The sequence below is a fragment of the Protopterus annectens genome, chromosome 2.part2 (genome assembly GCF_019279795.1).
Source record: "Protopterus annectens isolate FY-2018-M chromosome 2.part2, PAN1.0, whole genome shotgun sequence".
In the NCBI taxonomy this organism is placed as follows: Eukaryota; Metazoa; Chordata; order Ceratodontiformes; family Protopteridae; genus Protopterus; species Protopterus annectens.
Window position 1 is genome coordinate 667,229,473 of NC_056730.1, and position 18,812 is coordinate 667,248,284.

The 18,812-nt window shown below is 44.4% G+C and overlaps 1 protein-coding gene across 1 annotated transcript in view; it reads left to right on the forward strand.

Annotated features, from left to right (window-relative positions):
• The window catches only part of ATRN (attractin), a 2,639,854-nt gene that overhangs the window by 2,177,980 nt on the left and 443,062 nt on the right, over positions 1 to 18,812 (forward strand). The window contains exon 23 of the mRNA XM_044064458.1: positions 1,975 to 2,036. Within this exon, the coding sequence (XP_043920393.1) occupies positions 1,975 to 2,036 (62 nt within the window). The remainder of the gene's footprint in view (positions 1 to 1,974; positions 2,037 to 18,812) is intronic.

An 18,812-nucleotide genomic window follows, 5' to 3' on the forward strand; every position in this document is an offset into this window, starting at 1 on the left:
GACTGGGAAACCTAGGTAACAAACCTCATGGCTTTACATAAGAAAGACTATGACAAATGTAAGAGATCTCTGACCAGGAGACTGACAGTAACTTGAAGAGTACATAGATGTGGTCTTCACAAAATTCAGCCGGACATTTGCAGACTACCACACAAAAAATAGTGACAAAATTAAGACTGCCTTGGAGGAGGTCATAGAATACAGTGGGTTAGAGTTCATTCAAATGAAAAAAATAGCTAGCTAGCACAGAGGTAAGTATTTTGGCTAGTCCTTTTCACGTTTTTATAAAAGTAGCATTCTAATAAGTCTAGATGGAGAAAGTATTGCTTTGTGCCTGTGACACAAAAGTATGCAACCTGTTTGAGTGTGGATTTGGCTGGATTAGAGATATGAGCAAATATGTGGCAGCTTAAATTGTATACCAGAGTGTAAAATGTCTGAAGCAGTAATTTGTAAAATAAATACATAAAATATACAATTGAATGTGAAGTTGTAGCAAAGACGCACATAGACTTTTATCAGATGATATAAAGGTGAATGAGTATGACAAAGTGGTAAACAGAGGCAGAATTTTAGTATGTACTAGAAGAGCCATTACCAGTAAAAAAAAAAATAAGTTGGTGTCACCCCCCCACCCTCCATATTGACAGTTTAAGGCCCCATATAGACATCTAATGTGTTCAGTATAATACGTGGTACTGGAGACTTATTTTTTGCCAGAAGATGGGATCAAAGTTGTACAGAGGAGAGCAGCAAAATGTGATTGAATTCACAAACGGCTCTATAAACACAGACAGCAAGAGGTTAATGTTTATAAATGAAGCAGAGGGGCTGAGAGAAGTTTTTAATTTCATTTAGTACACTACTTACTAAATAGGACATGCTGGAGGGACAGATTCATATCCCAGAGGCTCCCCTCACTCTGGAACAAAATCCCAATCCATGTTAGGCAGAGCCCCTCACTGACCCTCTTCAAGAGAAATCTTGATGAGTGGATGGGAGATCGTACGTTTACCCCGGGATCTTTTCTGTGTCCCTGCTTGACAGAGGTACAGTAAACTAACCTTAAAAGGGCTACCTTCTGTGACCTACTATACAGAGGCACAGTCAACTAATCTAAAAGGGTGGCGAAAGCCAAACACACTCTGGCTAGGCTTATAAATGCCCTAGGGCAGATAGCCTAGTATCAACCTATGAACTTCATGAAGAGAGAGATTAAAATATGAGGACCGAATTTAAAGATAAAATGGAGAGGGTCTATGGGAGCTGTGTGGAAAGTACTTTTTCACAGAAATAACGTTGGTTGATTAGAACAGCCATCCTGAAGAGATGGTACCATTATAAACCAAATACAAGGCAGAATTATGATGGATAAAAGAAGTAGAGCTGGATTGTCCAGAAAACATTTTAAAAAATGGACCGGGTGAGTGAGCCATCAAACTGTGCTTTATTTATCAGTTTTGTAAACAGTGACTGTAGTAGCGAAAGTATATGCCTTTATACATCTGGTTTATAGAGAACACAGTATGCAATTATTTCTAAGAGCTGCTGGGGCCATAGCTATGAACCTCTTCGCACAAGCAATCTGGACATAATCAAAAATAATGGGAGGATCAAAGACCAAAAAATAGGAACAAATTTTAAAAACTGCTCTTATAAACTTAGAAAGTTGTTAGAATAAAAGATCTTGTGTTCCCATGCATTTTCTGAAGGATATGAAGGCTGAAACTCGTATGTCTGTCATTATTTAGTGTATTTACTCCTCACAGATGTACTGCAAAAGTGCGTAAAGTCACAAGTTTTATGAGGAACAGACCAAAGATATGAGGCAAAAATCTGGACAGTTGAGAGGTATCCGATGGGGCATATTAGTCAACAACCAAACCTGGATTTAAATGTCTTTATGTTGTGAATTAAAATTAAACTGATGAATATTTGCTAAATGTTCACAAATGTTTTTTTTTCCCCCTTCAGATTGCATTTTCTCAACACAGCAACTTTATGGACCTGGTACAATTCTTCGTAACCTTTTTCAGGTATGTATAAACTTCAGTACTAATAATATCAAGAGCCAAAAAGATAAATCACATACTAAACTAAAATGACATAATTAGTAATGTGCTTTATTACTTGTATATGCATGTATTTCCATTTATTGATTGGCACAGTCCAGCTGAGGTTTGAAGCCCCTTTTCAGTGGAGCCTCATGGAGAAAAGATCCACACTGATTTACATTTCAAAAGATATATAACCACAAAAAGTACATGAGGTAGTGAGTGTTTGGAATGTAATAGTGTAAGAGTTTGTATAGTGATTTATAAAGGCAATTATGTGAATAAGTTGTTACGGTGGTACGCAGAGGATAGCAAAAGAGAGTGTAGGCAAGAGGTGGGTTAATACATTTCAGTCAAAGGTATCGTCTTATGTATCGTCAGAAAATTGAAATTATATTCAGGGACTCTGATTTACGGTACTCAAAAAATAAATTGTTTTCTTGAGGTCAAATCCCAGAATTATACTTTTGATTTTTAAATGCAGTTTCTTATCACTACTGTGATTTCATTGTAATTTTAGCATGTCATGTATATCTGCATAAGTAATACAGATTCTATGCACAGAACAGTCAGCAAAGCTGACACTGTTGTAATTAATAAATATGAGAAGAAGCACTGGTTGTGGTCAATGACTGCTATGGCCTAGTATGTCAGATTCTGTGAAAATCATACTTCAGTATCAGGCAGCCCAAATTCAGGCTTTACTGGTATTTATCCTAGAAAATTGGTGGTGTTATTAATGAAAGACTTTGTGACAAAGTTGAGCTTTTGTAGTAGATTAAGAAAAAAAATGCTTGATACACTAGCATGCATTCCTTCTGTGGAGTGCTGCATATCTGTAAGTCATCACTTTAGTAGTCTTTCTGTTGATAGCATAATTAAGAGCCATTTCTTAAAGAAAATAGTCATTTTGTCACACGAACATCTTCTGTGGTATGTATGTATTCAGTCCCTCAGGAGATACATTGCCAAACATTTAACATATGCACCACTTATTTTTAAAGTTTTATTCTCATGCTGTAAACTGTTGAACAAGTAACATCACAAATTATTTTATATTGTATGGCCACACTGTAATACAGATTTCTGTTGTCGCAGTCACATACATGTTCCTGAATTCTAGGTGATGCCCACGTCTGAGCATATATCTCTGAGCAGCAGTTATAACTCTCTCTGAAGAAACATGTTTGCATTCATTACAGTGGACGTACTCGTATGCATCTTTTCTTGTAGAATATGAATGAAACATTCTAGGTACATTACTTTAAAAATACCTTTCAGTTACTTTGTGAATCATATTCTCTCCTTTCTCATAAGAGACATTAGCCGTTTAGGGCATAGGATTAAGGCTGTGATCTGCTGACAAACTTCATCCTGTGTCATGGATTTGATTTCCCCGTGTCCATTTTCCTACCATGTGATTGAGCTAGGAAGCCTGGGCTTCCAAAGAAAATGGGCCTCACCCCCAGCTGTAAAAGCCTATTAATAAAATATACAAGTTAAAAAGTCCTACTAGTAAAACATCCACCATTACTGAATCTGTAAGTGATTTGCTTCCAAATTACTGAGATTATTCTTATAGGGGTCATTTGCTGGGGTGCCTGCATGTCCTCCCTGTGTTCATGTGGGTTTCCTCCGGGTGCTCCTGTTTTCTTCCACATTCCCAAGACATGCTGCAGATGGATTGGACTTTCCTAATTGGCCCTAGGGGTGTTGTGTGGGGGTGGGTGTGTTTGGGTCTGTGCGTGTTCCTTGTCTGGAAGGTTGGGTGCTAGGCTGGCAACTCAACACTGTAAAACTCTACTGCCACTTGTACTGCATAAAGATGATCCGCTGTGGCGACTCCTACCAGGAGCAGCCAAAAGAAGACTCTTATACAGGTTGTTTGATTTTTATTTTGAACATTTTCTTCACAATGTTCATCATTCGTTTAACTTCTTCAAGAATTATTTCCGTTTCTTATACTGTGATTGTGATCTATGACCATTGTATGGTAAATGGTTCTGTCATGTGATGTATAATTATGGTATACAACAGGTGGTTCTGTGATGATATGCATACACCTGAAGAAGCATCTAGTGAAAGCGCATGTGTTGTGTGAATAAAGCAGTTTGTGTTTCTGAAGAAACTGGAGCCTTGTCTTTGCTACCTTTCTGCACTTTTTCACAGAAATAAAAATGTTAAAGATCAGTCTGATGTTGAAGCACCACAAGTTCCAGGCCAAATGAATTCACTCAGTTTAGTACACAGACTGATTTATAAAAATAAAAAAAAAACTTCTGCAGTAAAAGTTAACAGCAAAACTTCAAACTCTTGTACCATTAAGAGCAAGTAACACTTCTCTGGCACCTCGGCTTTCAGAAAAGCCTTTTCAGAGTTCATCTTTCTGCTGGTAAGCATACACTTAAATATATGCATTTAATCAATTAAATAATCATCCAATTAAGAATTTGCTAAAAAGGCCAACTAAAAAGGTTAACTTTTAATATTCTTGTTAACCTTCTTACATGAAATGCTTCCAAGAGAATTCCCTATTCAAACCTCTTGGAAACATTGTATCATATTTTAAAATAAATATTGCTTCCTTCCTTCCTTAATTGTTCCTTAATTTTTTCATCAGTACTAAACCTAGTATTTACTTGTTCCAAAACAGTTGCCTGTAACCCCTGTGGGTCTCCGTTATGGTGTTCCTTAAAGTGCATAGCTACAGGACTCTGAAATCTTTGCTTCTTGATGTCCCTTATGTGCTCTTTTAATCCTGAAGAAAAAATTCTGTCCAATATAAAATAATCCACAAGGACATTTTAAACTATATATAATTTTTTCACTGTTGCAAGTGAAGCTGCCTCTTCAATCTTTTTTTTTCCATTAATGCTTTCAAAACTATCAACTATGTATTTGCATGCTGTGCAACTGTCGCATGTTAAAGTTCTGTATCTCACTATATTATTTTCTATATTTTTTGGTGTCTCAAATTTCCCATGCACTATCATGTCCTTGAGACTCCTGCTTCTTTTATATGAAAAACAAAGTTTAACAATTTTTAGGCAGGATTTTTCTGTTTATAGGACCAGTAATGCCGAACTAAATGTTAGAAAAATTAATATACTTCGATGCAAAATGTAGCTCACTTTCTTTTTCTGCATTATTATGTTCTGTGCAAGATCAATCTGATGTTACCCATTTCATTATTCATCATGTCTGGGTCTTGGATCTGATGTCAGATCCAATCCAACAACTTTACAGAGCAGATTCAAGACTTGAGCTCCTCCCACTCCCATAATCCCTTTCTACCTTTAAACCCTCGGATCAAGTTTGCCATGTTGTGCTACAGACATGATTTAGGCTCGCAGTGTTCATTTAGTTTTTTTCTTAAATAATTGTAAGTTAAGTGCTTTTAAGTTTCTCTTAAGGATTTAGTTAGTTTAGTTTAGTGTAGTTTGTCTTCTTACTTCCTTTCCTCCTTTTTTCTTAGCTCTCGTCAGTGGTAGATCTGTCCTTTCCTGTCTTTTGGTGCTTGGCACTTTTTTCTCCTATCCCCTTAGTTGGTATTTTGGGGGCTTTGTGTGTGTGTGTGTGTGTGTGTGTGTGTGTGTGTGTGTGTGTGTGTGTGTGTGTTAGTCCCTGATTCTTGCTTTGGTGAAGTTTGGGCAGTTTGAGGCTTTGCGGTTGCCTTATTGTTTCCCTGTGTGCTGTTTTTGTGTGTGCGCGCTTCGGTAGGACTGGGTTTAACAGATGCTGTTCTTGTGGGTGTAAGATGTATAACTCTGACGCCCACAAGAAGTGTGTTAGTCTAGGATCCAACCATTTCGAGGCTGAATGTGTCATTTGTGAAACGTTCAATCCTTGAGCATTGGCGGATCAATAAAATAAGCTTCTGCTGAAGGGCATGGCCCAAGGTGGTCCCTTTGTCTCCAGCTCCCCCACTTCCAGTGGCCTTAGAGTCCAAGAGGAAAGCCTCCTCTGCCTCCCCGGGAGCTTCTGTTCTACATTCTCAGAAATGGCCAAGACACTCTGATCACAATCCTTTGGATCTGAAGCAGTCCTCGGCAGTGTCGGAGCCAAAGACTCAGGATCCATCCTCTGGACCCAAGGTCTCATCACATCAGAGACCTTTGGATCCTACCACTCTCCTCGGCTCCCTTAGCCCTCTCGGATACGAGGTAGGCTGATTCTCAGGGCTCAGATCCGAAGCTAGTGGTTATAGTCTCCCCGGTTGGATCTTCAGGGATCTGAAGTCTTTGGATCCCAGAAGTCAGAGCCGTTCCACGGATCGAAATGCAATAGAGTGGTGATGAGGTCCCAGTGGGTTTCCCCTTCTAAATCCACACATTCCTCCACCTTTTTCAGGTCCTCTAGGAGCATCTTGCCTTCAGACGTGAACAAGATGATGAGTTTCCTTGGGGCCCAGATAGAGATGGATCTTTTAGCATCCCTGGCCTATTCGGGCTCGAGGAGATCCCGGCTCCTAAACTAGCTTTCCTGTTCCAATTCCATCAGTTTTGGAATCCCATCACCCAGTCTTCCCTGAGTCTGGGGGACTAGGGAATGTCTGTTTTCCCTGTTCCTCCAGGTTCCCTGACTAGCTTGGTCCCTTTGGTTTCAGACCAGAGTGGGTTCCGCCTTTGAGAGGTCAATGTCAGGTCTCTGGGGAGGGGTTCTGGTCCATTTTTTTTTAGATTGGTCCCTTCCCTTGGGGGAGGGATCGAGCTTAGACATCTCTGGGCTAGAAATGTCTAAGGGCCTGGGACTGGGGTGGGCTCTGCTCCCCCTTCCCTGGTGGTTTTGACTGCTGGAGACGGGGTTTCCTTAAGTCCTTTGGCCTTCTGGGTGGTAGAGTGGACCTTTTCCAAGTCTGGAGTAGCATCCTTCTCCCTTCCAGGAACCTCCCAGACCATTGGTATCAGGTCCCCTGAGCCCATTCATCCTGTCCAGGGTCAGCAGTCCCAAGATATTCTTCAGGCATCTAGAACCCCAGGGTTCTCCTCTCCTCTGAGTTATTTCCAGAGCCCCTCATGGAAGAGGCACCTCAGAAAAGATCGTGCAAGCGGAGGCACTTAGATTTCCCTATGGAGTCCCTCACTGAAGACGCAGATTTTGATGAAGGGGATGGATCCCCCAGATGTTTGCCTGGGTCCCTTCCCCCTTTGCGGATCTCATCTTACACAGGGCATGGAGGGAACCTGGCACTGTAGAACCCATTCCTAAGAAAGCAGACAAGTTTTTGAGCCCCCCTGCTGACCAAACTCACTGGAGCAAGGGAGTACCAGTTGATGCTATTATGGTTGCTGCAGCCACTAAAAAGGAGCTGACGGAACAGAGCTCCAATGTCCTTCCCCTGAACCTTGACTCCCAGGTGATCTTTTTACCCAGTAGCTATGATATCATCATGTAAGGTTTCTAAAATATGTAATTATATTAAGTTCAATAAACTTGTATTTCTTTATACAGTATGCTGAACAGCTATCCAGTTACTAGTAAAGTCTATGTTATTTGGTGCCACCATCTGATGATGTCATAAGGGGTGGGCAAACATGTAATTCAGCATCTTGAGATATTGAAGTGAAGGGAATCCTACTATGTCAGGAACGAACAATGAGAATTCTGTAACATTCTGTATTAATTAAACTCATTACCTGTTCTGAGTGTCACCTGAACTTGCCAAGGGTTTGGTGGGGCTGCTGAGTCTGGACAGTGTTCCTTGGTGCAGCAGCTCTAACTGTATTTCACACCCATTATTGTTAGAAAGAGCAGGGTCTGACATATAGTTGGAGCTGCACGGTTAATAAAGCTGTCCTGTATAGGAGCTCCCATCTATAGGTCTGCATGGCCATCATACCTGCTTCCTCCCATCCATTGTGAAGATGGACTTGCCAGGGCCACAAGCCCACTAGTGAATTAAATCTACTTTTGAAAACCGGGCACTGCAAGGTATCCATGACAAACTGCATATTTGCGGAGTGCTGACCCATTCTCTTGCCCTGGCCCTGAAATGTGGTCATCTCATGGTAGACAGTAACTGTTTATTACAGTGTTGTTATGCTGAATGCCAAACACAAAACATTTTACTTGGAGATTTATCTTGTTCCTTTTTGTTTTTATTACTTTATTTGAATAGAAATACATTTTGTTTGATTTATTCTTTATTTGGCTGATTTAGTGTTCTGCAGTCTGTGTTACTTTGTGTTGAAATATGCTGCAAATTGTTTGCCCCCTTATTGCATGAAAAGAATGCAGGACCACATGACCTGGAGTCAGGAAATGCATGGACAGCTGTTCAACATATGTAAAACTCAAGCATACATTTATTGAACTTAATAAACATATTTTCAGTGAAGAAATGAGTGTAAAATATATACATCTTAGAATAAGAAAGCCTACTCTACACAATGAGGGTATAATTACTACAAAATTGAAACAGTACTAAAACACCTTTGTATATGATCTTTAGTACTATATCCAGACACATTTGTATAATTTGATAGGATAATTTGTTAAATTAACTTCTTGACAAAAAGAGGCAGAGTGTACACAAACGTTTGTGCTATGGAAGGCATTATTGTGTTCATGACTGTCCCTTTAGGGATTGGGTGTTTAATTAAGTGGGAAATTAATGGAACAAGTAATTAATTGTTGAGCACTACTCCAGTGAATGAGTGTCTGAGGTGTTAGGGTGCTCTGTATGTTATTTCTAGTAAATCATAAATGAACACTTATTAGTAATCCATACATACTTAGGCTGCAGGTATGGTACTGTGTCTCCTTTTAAGGAAAATAAATACAGGCAAATGCTTTGCACCATCGACCATCAAAGCATAAACATAGTCAAGCTAAAAGTGCAATGGAACTTTCTTTTTGTCTCTGTACTTCTAATAGCTTTATCTCCATTAAAGGAAAACTACACCCTAAGCACATTTGCTTTCCTCAGGGTACTTTTTCCTCCCTATAGGTTTATCCCCATACTTCCACATATTAAAAAAGCATGATTTATCACTTTCTTCCTTTCTGTTGCATTTCTATCCTAGCTGACGTCCTCAGTGCACACTGTGTTGGGGTTGGACAAAATCGTATGATACTTTAAGAATTTGTCTCCCTTGCATCATTTTGCATATCACATTTGAGCAGTTCTTGCTAAGATATAAAACACATCACAAGGTATGGGAAGTTCACTTCTGCAAGTTTAACTCCCTGAAATCATAAAGCTGTTCAAGCTCCAATGATTTACAACTGTACTGTCATTTACAGTAGCATTCATACCTCTCAACTGTACAGATTTTTTCAATGTCCAGATTTTTGCTTCATATTTTGGTGTGTTCCTCCTAAAAATCTGTACCTTTCTGGCAAATAGCTGAGGATTGAATTCATTAAGTAATGACAAACATTTGAGTTTAAGACTGCACATCCTTCAGAAAATTCATGCTAATGCAAAACCTATTAATCTGAAGTGGTTAAACTTCATTTGGTCTGCAACCTGTGGGTATCGGAACCGTCCTCGGATCCGAGCCGGCAGCTTTACCTAGCTAAAGATCCGAGCTCCTAGCTCCTCCCCCTACCCATAATCCCCTGTTACACATCCCCCATCCTCAGATCTAGTTTGCCACGACTTATAGCAGCTTCTAGAGACGAGCTCTTGGCGTGGGTGAGAGATTTCTAGTTTTATAAAACTTTTAAAATAGTCTTTTTCAGGAATTTCTGTGTTGTGTGTGTATGGTTTAGCCCCCTTTACCGACTAGTATACTTTAATATTTTTGAGGTAATTTTTCTTCAAATTTGTTTTTCAACCCTCCCCCGAGTGTGTGTGTGTGTGTGTAGTGTGATGGCTGAAGGGCCTAAAGCCATTTTTTCTAAATGCACTGAGTGTGGTCATAAGCTGTCCCCAGCCGATGGCCACACTCAGTACGTTATTTGCCTGGGGGTGACCCATTTATCCACCAGCTGCCAGGTCTGTGCAGCTTTCAACCCCTGGGCTATCAGGGATAGGAGGAACAAGCTAATCCTGGCGGGATTGTTGCCCCCGTATTCTTCTTCCTCCTCTCCCCGTAAGGTACCGGTCGCGGTTGCGGCTTCGGTGCCTTCCGATCCCCCTCCCTTGTTGGGGACTCAAACTCCCTCTGTTTCTCAGGGTGAGGGGGGACTCTTCTTCCTCTTCTAAAGAGAAGAGGAGAGATAAGGACCGGCGTAGGCATAAAAGGTGAGCAGAGTCTCATCCCTCGGCCCCGCCAGCTGAGGTAGCTAGTCCCGCTAAGAGGGTCTCTGGTTCTCTTCATTCTCGGCTCCATTCTCCTTACTTTTCCCCGGAGCCGGAAGAGGAGTACCGGTCTCCCTCGAGGCGGTCCTCCTCCAGATCCACCAGAAGCTTGACCGATGCTGATTTGGACCGGATGATGCGTCGTTTCTTGCAGGCTCAAATGCAGATGGGGGTGCTCCAAGCTCCCCCCCCTCCAGGGGGGAGCTCGGCCCCTTTCTTTACCCCGATCGCTCCTTCTCCGACCCAGTATTGGGTTTCCGAGTCTTCGGATCCGTGCCGTTTTGGACCCGGGGATCTGTCGGCGCCGACAGTCTTGGTTACTTCACCGACTATGCCCTTGAGCATGTCGGATCCTAGCTCTCTGGGCCGAGCGTCGGATCCATGGGGGGAACTGTGACTTCGGCGCCGTTTAGGTCGGAGCACACTTCCCTCTCGGGTCCGACCGCTTTGGCTCCGACGCCAATCCCTGCATCGGCGCCATGGGGGCTGCTCTCGGAGCCAGGGGAGAGCGGTTCGCCCTCGGCATTTGATGTAGTGGAGAGGGTGCTGTCGAGGACTTCCAGATCCCTGGTCCGGGCTGCGGATCCATCCGTCACCCCTGCGCATTTGGGCCTGTCCTCCGTCATCCGGCCACAGGGACAGCCTGCATCGGTGCTCCAGTTGGTTCCTTTAGAGGAACAAGACCCCGTGGGTGAGCCCTCCTCGGATAGCCCCACCGAGGAGGTTCCTCACAAACGGAAGTGCAAAAGGAGGCACCTGGACTCCTCTGAGTCCCTCACAGAGGACACAGATTTGGAGGAAGGGAAAGGTTCCCCAAGGTCACCCCCTGAGGATGTCCCCTTTGGAGACATCATGGAAATGCTGTGAATCAGAGGAGGGTGGTCTGCCCAAAAACCTTCCTCGGATGAGTCTGTGTTTCTGGATGCGTTCGATGCAGGCCCATCTACTTCTTGGGTGTGTGTCCCCCAGCTGACCCCCTGGTGGACTTGATTACCACCAGGGCTTGGAAGGAGCCGGACACCGTGGAGGCAATTCCCAGAAGGCCAGACAAGATACTTAGCCCCCCTTTTGATAGGCTGGCTTGGTCTAAAGGTTCTCCAGTGGATGCCATGGTGGTGGTGGCTGCCACCAAGAAGGAACTAGCGCAGGAGAGTTCCTTGGTCCACCCTCCAGATAAGGAATCTCGGACATTGGACTGCATTGGAAAGCAGATGTTTGCTTCAGCTACCTTCTCTGTGAGGGCGCTGAATTATATGGCACACATTATCAGACTCCAGCGAGACTTGATTAAGGAATACGCTGGAGCCCCCCCGAGTCCATGGCGGCAGAGGACAAACGCACCTTCTCTACTCGCATGGCCACTCTGAAATCTATTACTAACACATCTATGCGGCTACTCTCCCATGCCACGGAGGGAGTGGCTAGAGCCAGCGGAGCAGGCATCGCTCTGCGGCACCATGCCTGGCTCCGCCTTTGCGATTTGCGGAACCCTTCAAGGTGTCCTTTGCTAACGCGCCCTTTGACGGTTCTACGCTCTTTGGCAAGACCGTCCGCGACACGGTGGTCCAAAGCGAGAAGGACGGGAAGACACTATCTGCCGTCAGGATCCGCTTCTCTAATCCCCAACGGTCCTTCTCGAGGAACCAGGGGGGGCAAAAGAAGATGTGGTTCCGGAAATCACAGCAGTCCCGTCCCGCTTCGGATCCCTCGTCCTTCAGAGGCAGAGGAGGACACCGGCCCAGAGGCAGAGGGGGGCCGAGGAATCTCGGGTCCCGAGAACCTTTCTCGGAGAAGCCCGCGCAACAGCCCTGAGGGCTTAACCGGCTGTCCCTCTCTGAAGGCAGTCGGGGGGCGTCTGTCGGAGCACCTCCAAACTTGGGAGTCTATTACTACGGACCGGTGGGTGCTCCGAATTATATCCGGAGGTTATTCCATTCCATTTCTGAATCTTCCCCCTCCTATGAAATGCCTCCCTGATGTCCCACCCGATTAAAGGGAGGTGGCAGCTTTGGAAATTTCGAAGCTGTTAGAAAAAAAGAGCCATCCAGCATGTCCCACCAGGCCAGTCCGGATTGGGAAATTACTCCAGGTTCTTTTTAGTGCCAAAGAAGATGGGGAACTGAGGCCTGTACTAGACCTCTCATCTCTAAACCTGTTCATTCCCAAAGAGAAATTCTGGATGGTCACTCTGCAGTCTATTCTCCCCTTCCTACGAGAGAACGACTGGATGTGCTCCATAGACCTCAAGGATGCGTACTACCACATTCTGATGGACAAGACGATTCAGCTGGGAGCCAGTCACTTTCAGTTCAGGGCTCTTCCGTTCGGCCTCACCTCAGCCCCCCGGGTGTTCTCCAAGGTCATGGCAGTGGTCGCAGCCCACCTGAGACTTCAGGGCATTCGGGTCTTTCCATACCTGGACGACTGGCTCTTCACCGCCTCCACCAGGCATCAGCTCTGCTTGGCCAGGGATTATACCCTGGCTCTTACTCAGCGTCTAGGTATTAATGTAAACCGTCAAAAATCATTCCTTCATCCTGTGCAGGTTCTGGAATTTATAGGGGCCAAGATAGATGCACGCCATTCCAAGGCCTTTCTAACAACAGACAGGTTGCGCAGTTTGTCTCTTCATGTTTTGACAATTCTCCAGTCCCCAGCCCCACCTGCGAAATTAGTCCTGAGAGCTTTGGGCTCCATGGCGGCGGCCATCGGTCTGTCGCCCTTTGCGCGGCTGCGCATGAGAAATCTTCAATGGACTCTTCAGGTCCAGTGGTCACTTTTGCTGCACCCCTTGAACACCCCGATTCCCTTGAGCAGGGTTTGCAAGGACTCCTTTCTGTGGTGGCTACACTCTCAGGAGCTGCGAGAGGGGAAGACCGTTCGTCATGCCTCAGCCCCAAGCCACGTTGACCATGGACGCTTTTTGCCACGGGTGGGGGGGGCATGCTATGGGCAGAACCATCCAAGGCACGTGGGCTTCCTCAGAGACCATTCTACATATCAATGTCCTGGAGATGAGGGTGGTGCTTTTGGCGTTGCAAGCCCTACAAGACCTTCCTCCTCCGGGAACTATTGCAATTCAGTCAGACAGCATGCCTGTAGTCTGGTACATCAACAAACAGGGAGGAACCAGATCTTATCCCCTTTGCCGAGAGGCCATGAGAGTTTGGGAATTGGCGATCTCCACCAACCGCTTTCTGATAGCAATGCACATTCCGGGCTGGACCAGCATCCTAGCGGACAAGCTAAGTCGCTTGATCCTCACACCGTACGAGTGGTCTCTAAACCCATTAGTAGCGAAACAGATCTTCCTCAAATGGGGTCTACCTTGCTGCAATCTTTTTGCTTCTCCGTCAAACACGAAGTGCAGCTAATATTTCGCTCTAATTCCCCCAATAGTGGTGGAGAGGGTTCTCTCTACACCTAGGAGAGCTTCAACTCTCCCTCCTTTGGAGCCTGGTCCCCCCTCAGGAGAATTTGTGCCTGAGTCATCCCTTCTGTCACCTCCCAAACAGCCTGTCCAGAAGAGCTTCCAGGTCACTTCCCCTTTGGAACATCCTGAGTTTTCCGATACTTCCCCAGAGCATCCCACCAAGGAGGTCGATTATAAACATATGTGCAAAAGGAGGAACTTGGATTTCCCCCCCAGAATCCCTCACTGAGGACACCGATTTGGATAAAGGGGAAGGGTCTCCAAGATCCCCACCTGAGGATATCTGCTTCGGAGACATCATGGAAATCCTGTGCCAGAAGCCTAACCCTGAGGAATTGGTGTTCCTGGAAGCCTTCTTGTCAGGCCCATCTATATCTTGGGTGCCTCCCCCTGCGGGGACCCTGTTATTGATCTTGTCTCCCACAGTGCATGGAAAGAGCTGGACACAATAGAACCCATTCCAAAAATGCCTTGATGAAATCCTTAGTGCCCCATCCAATAAACCCCATTGGACTAAGGGTGTCCCAGTTGATCCCATGGTGGTTGCAGTAGCCACCAAGAAGGATCTGGCCCAGGAAAAGCTCCTTTGTCCTCCCCATTAACAAGATGTCCAGGGCGGTGGACCAATTCAGTAAGTGGGTGTACGATTCTGCAGCCTTCGCACTGTGAGTGCTGCACTACTTGGCACATGTGACCAGACTACAGAGAGACCTGGTCAAGGTGCTCTCTAGTCCTGCCCCAGGGTCCATGTCTGCAGAGGAACAGAAAACCTTTTCCTCCAGAATGGACAGACTTCCTTCTATAATGAATATGTCCATGAGGCTAATCTCATATGCAGCAGAAGGTGCATCATGGGTGGCCTGTTCAGGCATAGAAGGCACCATGCCTGGATGTGGCCTTATGACTTCACTGAACCCTTCAAGGCGTCATTCACTAATGCCCCTTTTCGACAGATCATCCTTGTTGGTCCTACAGTTAGAGAGAGACATTCCCAGAGTGAGAAGGATGGAAAGGCCTTGTCTGCCATCATAATCTGTTTTGCCACCCCCACCCCCCCACCCCCAGCAGCTCTTCTCCAGGAACCAGCATAGTGGCAAAAAGTGCTTCAGAAGAACTCAAGGTCCTTTTCAGGAATCTCAGGGAAATTTTTCCTGCAGAGCCAGAGGGAGGATAATGACGCAAATGGCAGATGCTGTCGTCATGGTAGAGGAGGTCTGATGAGCCAGAGGTTTCGAGATGCCTTCTCAGACAGGCCCAGTCAGCAATCTTGAAGGATTGCCTGACTGCTCTTCTCTGGAGGCAGTTGGGCGACGTTTATCTCTACACCCAACAGCCTGAGAAGCCATCACAAGTGACCGTTGGGTGTAAACATCATATCCAGAGGTTATGTTATACACTTTTTCCAAAATCTCATTGCAGTCAAGACCCTCCCCAGTGTTCCAGTCAGCAGAAGATTGCAGCATTAGAAATTTCAAAGCTGCTCGCAAAAAGAGTCATCCAGACCCCCCCCTCCCCAAAGACTAGCCTGGATCAGGGATCTATTCCAGATTCTTTTTGGTGCCCAAGAAAATGAGGGACATCAGACCCATTTAGGATCTTACAAACCTGAACAAATCATTTGCCTATTCAAAATTCTGGATGGTCACAATTCAGTCCATTCTGCCTTTCCTGCAGAAGGATGACTGGATGTGCTCTGTAGACCTTCAGGATGTGTACTATCACATCAAAATGAACAAGCAGTCCAGAAAGTTTCTCTGCTTCTGGCTGGGAGCCCATCATTACCAGTTAAGAGTACTTCCCTTTGGTCTCACCACAGCACCCAGTATGTTCACCCAGTGCATGGTAGTAGTGGCAGCTCACCTGAGACTCCAATAATTCCGTGTGTTCCCCTATCTGGATGATTGGCTCCTCACTGCTCCCCCCAGGCATTGACTCCTACAGGCCAGAGATCATCACTTCCAACTTGCCTCAACTTTGGGCATGTCCATCAATCTAAGGAAATTGCATCTCCATCCAGTCCAGGTGATTTCATCGGAGTCCATCTGGACACATCACATTGCTTGGCTGTTTTCCCTCCAGACAGGGTCTCCACTCTCAAACTCCATGTCAAGCAGATACTAGACATTCCTTTACTCCCAGCATGGCTTGTTCTAAGAGCATAGGGCTCCATGGCTGCCACCATAACTCTCATTCCTACTGCTCAATATACTTCAATGGACACTAGCAGTGCAATAGTCTCTTCTGTGTTATCCACTAAATCATCCAATCAGACTGTCTCAAGTATGCAAGGAATTTCTCCTCTGGTGGCTTCATTCATAGGTTCTCAAATAAAATCTTCCCTTTATCTTTCCTCCTCCAAAACCCACTGTGACCATGGACGCTTCCCAGCTCAGGTGGGGAGAGGGGGACATTACCTGAGACAGACAGTCCCAAAGCACGTGGTCTCCATTAGAGACAAGTTTTGCATATAAACATCCTAGAGATGAAAGTGGTGTTTCTAGTGTTGCAAGTCTTTCAAACATCTCTTCCCACAGGAACCATTGCAATTCAGGTAGACATATCAGTTGTTTGGTACATCAACAAGCAAGGAGGAACCAAGTCTTACCCCCTATGTCGAGAGGCCATGAGGTTGTGGCAGTGGGCTATCTCTTCCAACCACTTTCTGATGACCATGCACATTCTGGGAAAATCCAACAGTCTAGCAGATGTGCTCAACAGGCCTATTCTGATGCTTCACGAGTAGTCTTTGAATCCTTCAGTGGCAAACATGATCTCCAAGAATGGGGGTCAACTTTGCTGCGATCTCTCCGCATCTCCTTCCAACACCAAATGCAGTAAGTTTTTTTGCCCTGATCCCTCCTCAGGGACAGTCACTAAGGGCTGCTGTAGTCCATGTTTGGACTCCCGGTCTACTTTATGCCTACCCTCCTCTTCCTGTCATTCCCAAATTCCTCCAGAAAGCTGAGAGGTTGAAGTGCAAAGTAATCCTCATTGCTCCCTTTTGGCCTCATTAAGTTTGGTTTCCCTTTCTTTGGTCTCACCTCATTTGTCCACCATAGACTCTGGATCCCATTCCGGACGTTCTGTCCCATCCAGCAGGACTTTTTCACCCAGATCTGTCCAGCTGGATATTAACAGCTTGATTGCTCCAATTCCAGTGATGGCTAGAAAACACGAGCTCTCTTCCCCAGTTAGAAAAATTTTGGTTGAGATGCATAAAGCTTCCACCAGGAAAATATATAACATAAAGTGGAAAAGGTTTTCCATTTGGGCTCACCAGAATCAGCCAGCAGGATCCCTTTACGCCTCCCATGTAGGCTGTTTGAGACTTTCTGTCATCTATTTTTCCTAACAGAGATAGTTTTTCCACAGTGAAGATGCAATTGGCAGCCATTTCTAATTTTCACATTGGGGAAAGTTCTTCAGCTTTGGCCCCTTCTAAGCTGGGTAAGACCTTTCTTAAGGGCACTTTTCTTCTTTACCTACCTTTCAAAGATTCCTCCCCTCCTTGGAGCCTCACTGTAGTTTTGCAAGCTTTGGTTGTGCCTCCTTTTGAACAGGCAGCTAAGGCTGACTTGAAGTTTTTGTCATGGAAGACTGCCTTCTTAGTAGCCATCACTTCAGCTAAAAGAGTGACTGAACTACAGCTTTATCTGTTAAGCCACCTTATTTGATTTTCACAAGGGCAAAGTGACTTTCCATACCAATCCTTCCTTTCTGCCCAAGGTTGCATCTGAGGCTAACATCAGTCAGGTCAATCAGTTTCCCAGTTTTCTTAACAAGGGGAAATACAAGCTGCATCTGCTAAATGTGCATAGACAGTTATGGTTTTATTTAGACAAAACTAAGGATTTCAGGAAATCTGGCTAACTTTTTTTTATCTTTCTCGAAAACTAACTTGGGAAAACCTGTTTCCAAGTGACTAGGCTTATTCTTCCAGATCTCTGTCTACTTCCACTGCCTTTTAGTCTAGAGTTCCTATTAATGATATCTGCTCTGCAGCTATGTGGTCTAATTTGCATATGTTTATATCTCATTTACAGATTGGACATTGTTTCCAGGAACAGGGTCTCCTTTGGTTCTGCTGTGCTGTGGAATATGCTTCCATGGGGGGGGGCCTCCCAAGAATTCTGTAGCTGGGGACTCTGTCCTACAGGTTGAAGACCAAATAAAAAACAACAACTTCAGGTAAAGAAGTTATGTATTTACCATAATGTTCCATCTGAGTTGTTGGTTTTTCATTTGTCTTCAACCTTCCCTCCCTCCACCCCCCCTTCCAAATTTTTTAGACCTTATAGATATGGATAATGGATATCCCTTTACCTGTTTGAGCTCCTGAAGTGCTCTTTTTCTCAACAATTCAAGAACATATATTTAAAAGCCGTTTTGTTGTAAACCTTAAATAGTGAACTGCAAACTCGATCTGAGGGGATGGAGGGTAGGGAAGTAGCTCATATTTTCGGATCCTAGAGCTGCAGTATTCGGCCAAGTCAGGTCCGATGTCTGATCCAAACCCACAGGATGAAGACAAATGAGAAACCAATAACTCAGTTGAAACGTTATGGTAAGTACATAACTTCTTTTTTCACTGCAGGACCAAGCACAGTTGTCTTTTTATATGCATTGCCATTTCTAATTGACTAATTAACTGAAGGTTCACAAGATAAGAAATGAAATACTCTTTCTGACTAAGGGATGGGAATGTTGAGAAGGACTACCTGCGAGAGGACCTGAAACTCAATTTTCATTTTTTAAAAAGACTTTATCGCAACTATTTGCTGACATACCAAGTGCTTTTTAGAGAATGTCTGCAAGAAAATTATCCTTAACTGCACAGCAAATCAGTCAGTGACACTTACTGAGGATTCTTAGACTTAAAGTATTTCTCGCTACTTTCATGCTAAGTTAATGGAAGTGTGATTTGACTGGAAAGACGGGAATTATGACCTTATCTGTAACCGTGCAATATGTTATTGATAAGAGCAATATCTTGTCAGTATATCTGCCTCATGATGGCATTCAGGTTTAGAAAAAAATAAAATAAAATTAGTAGTAAGCAGCTTTTTTTATATTGTGC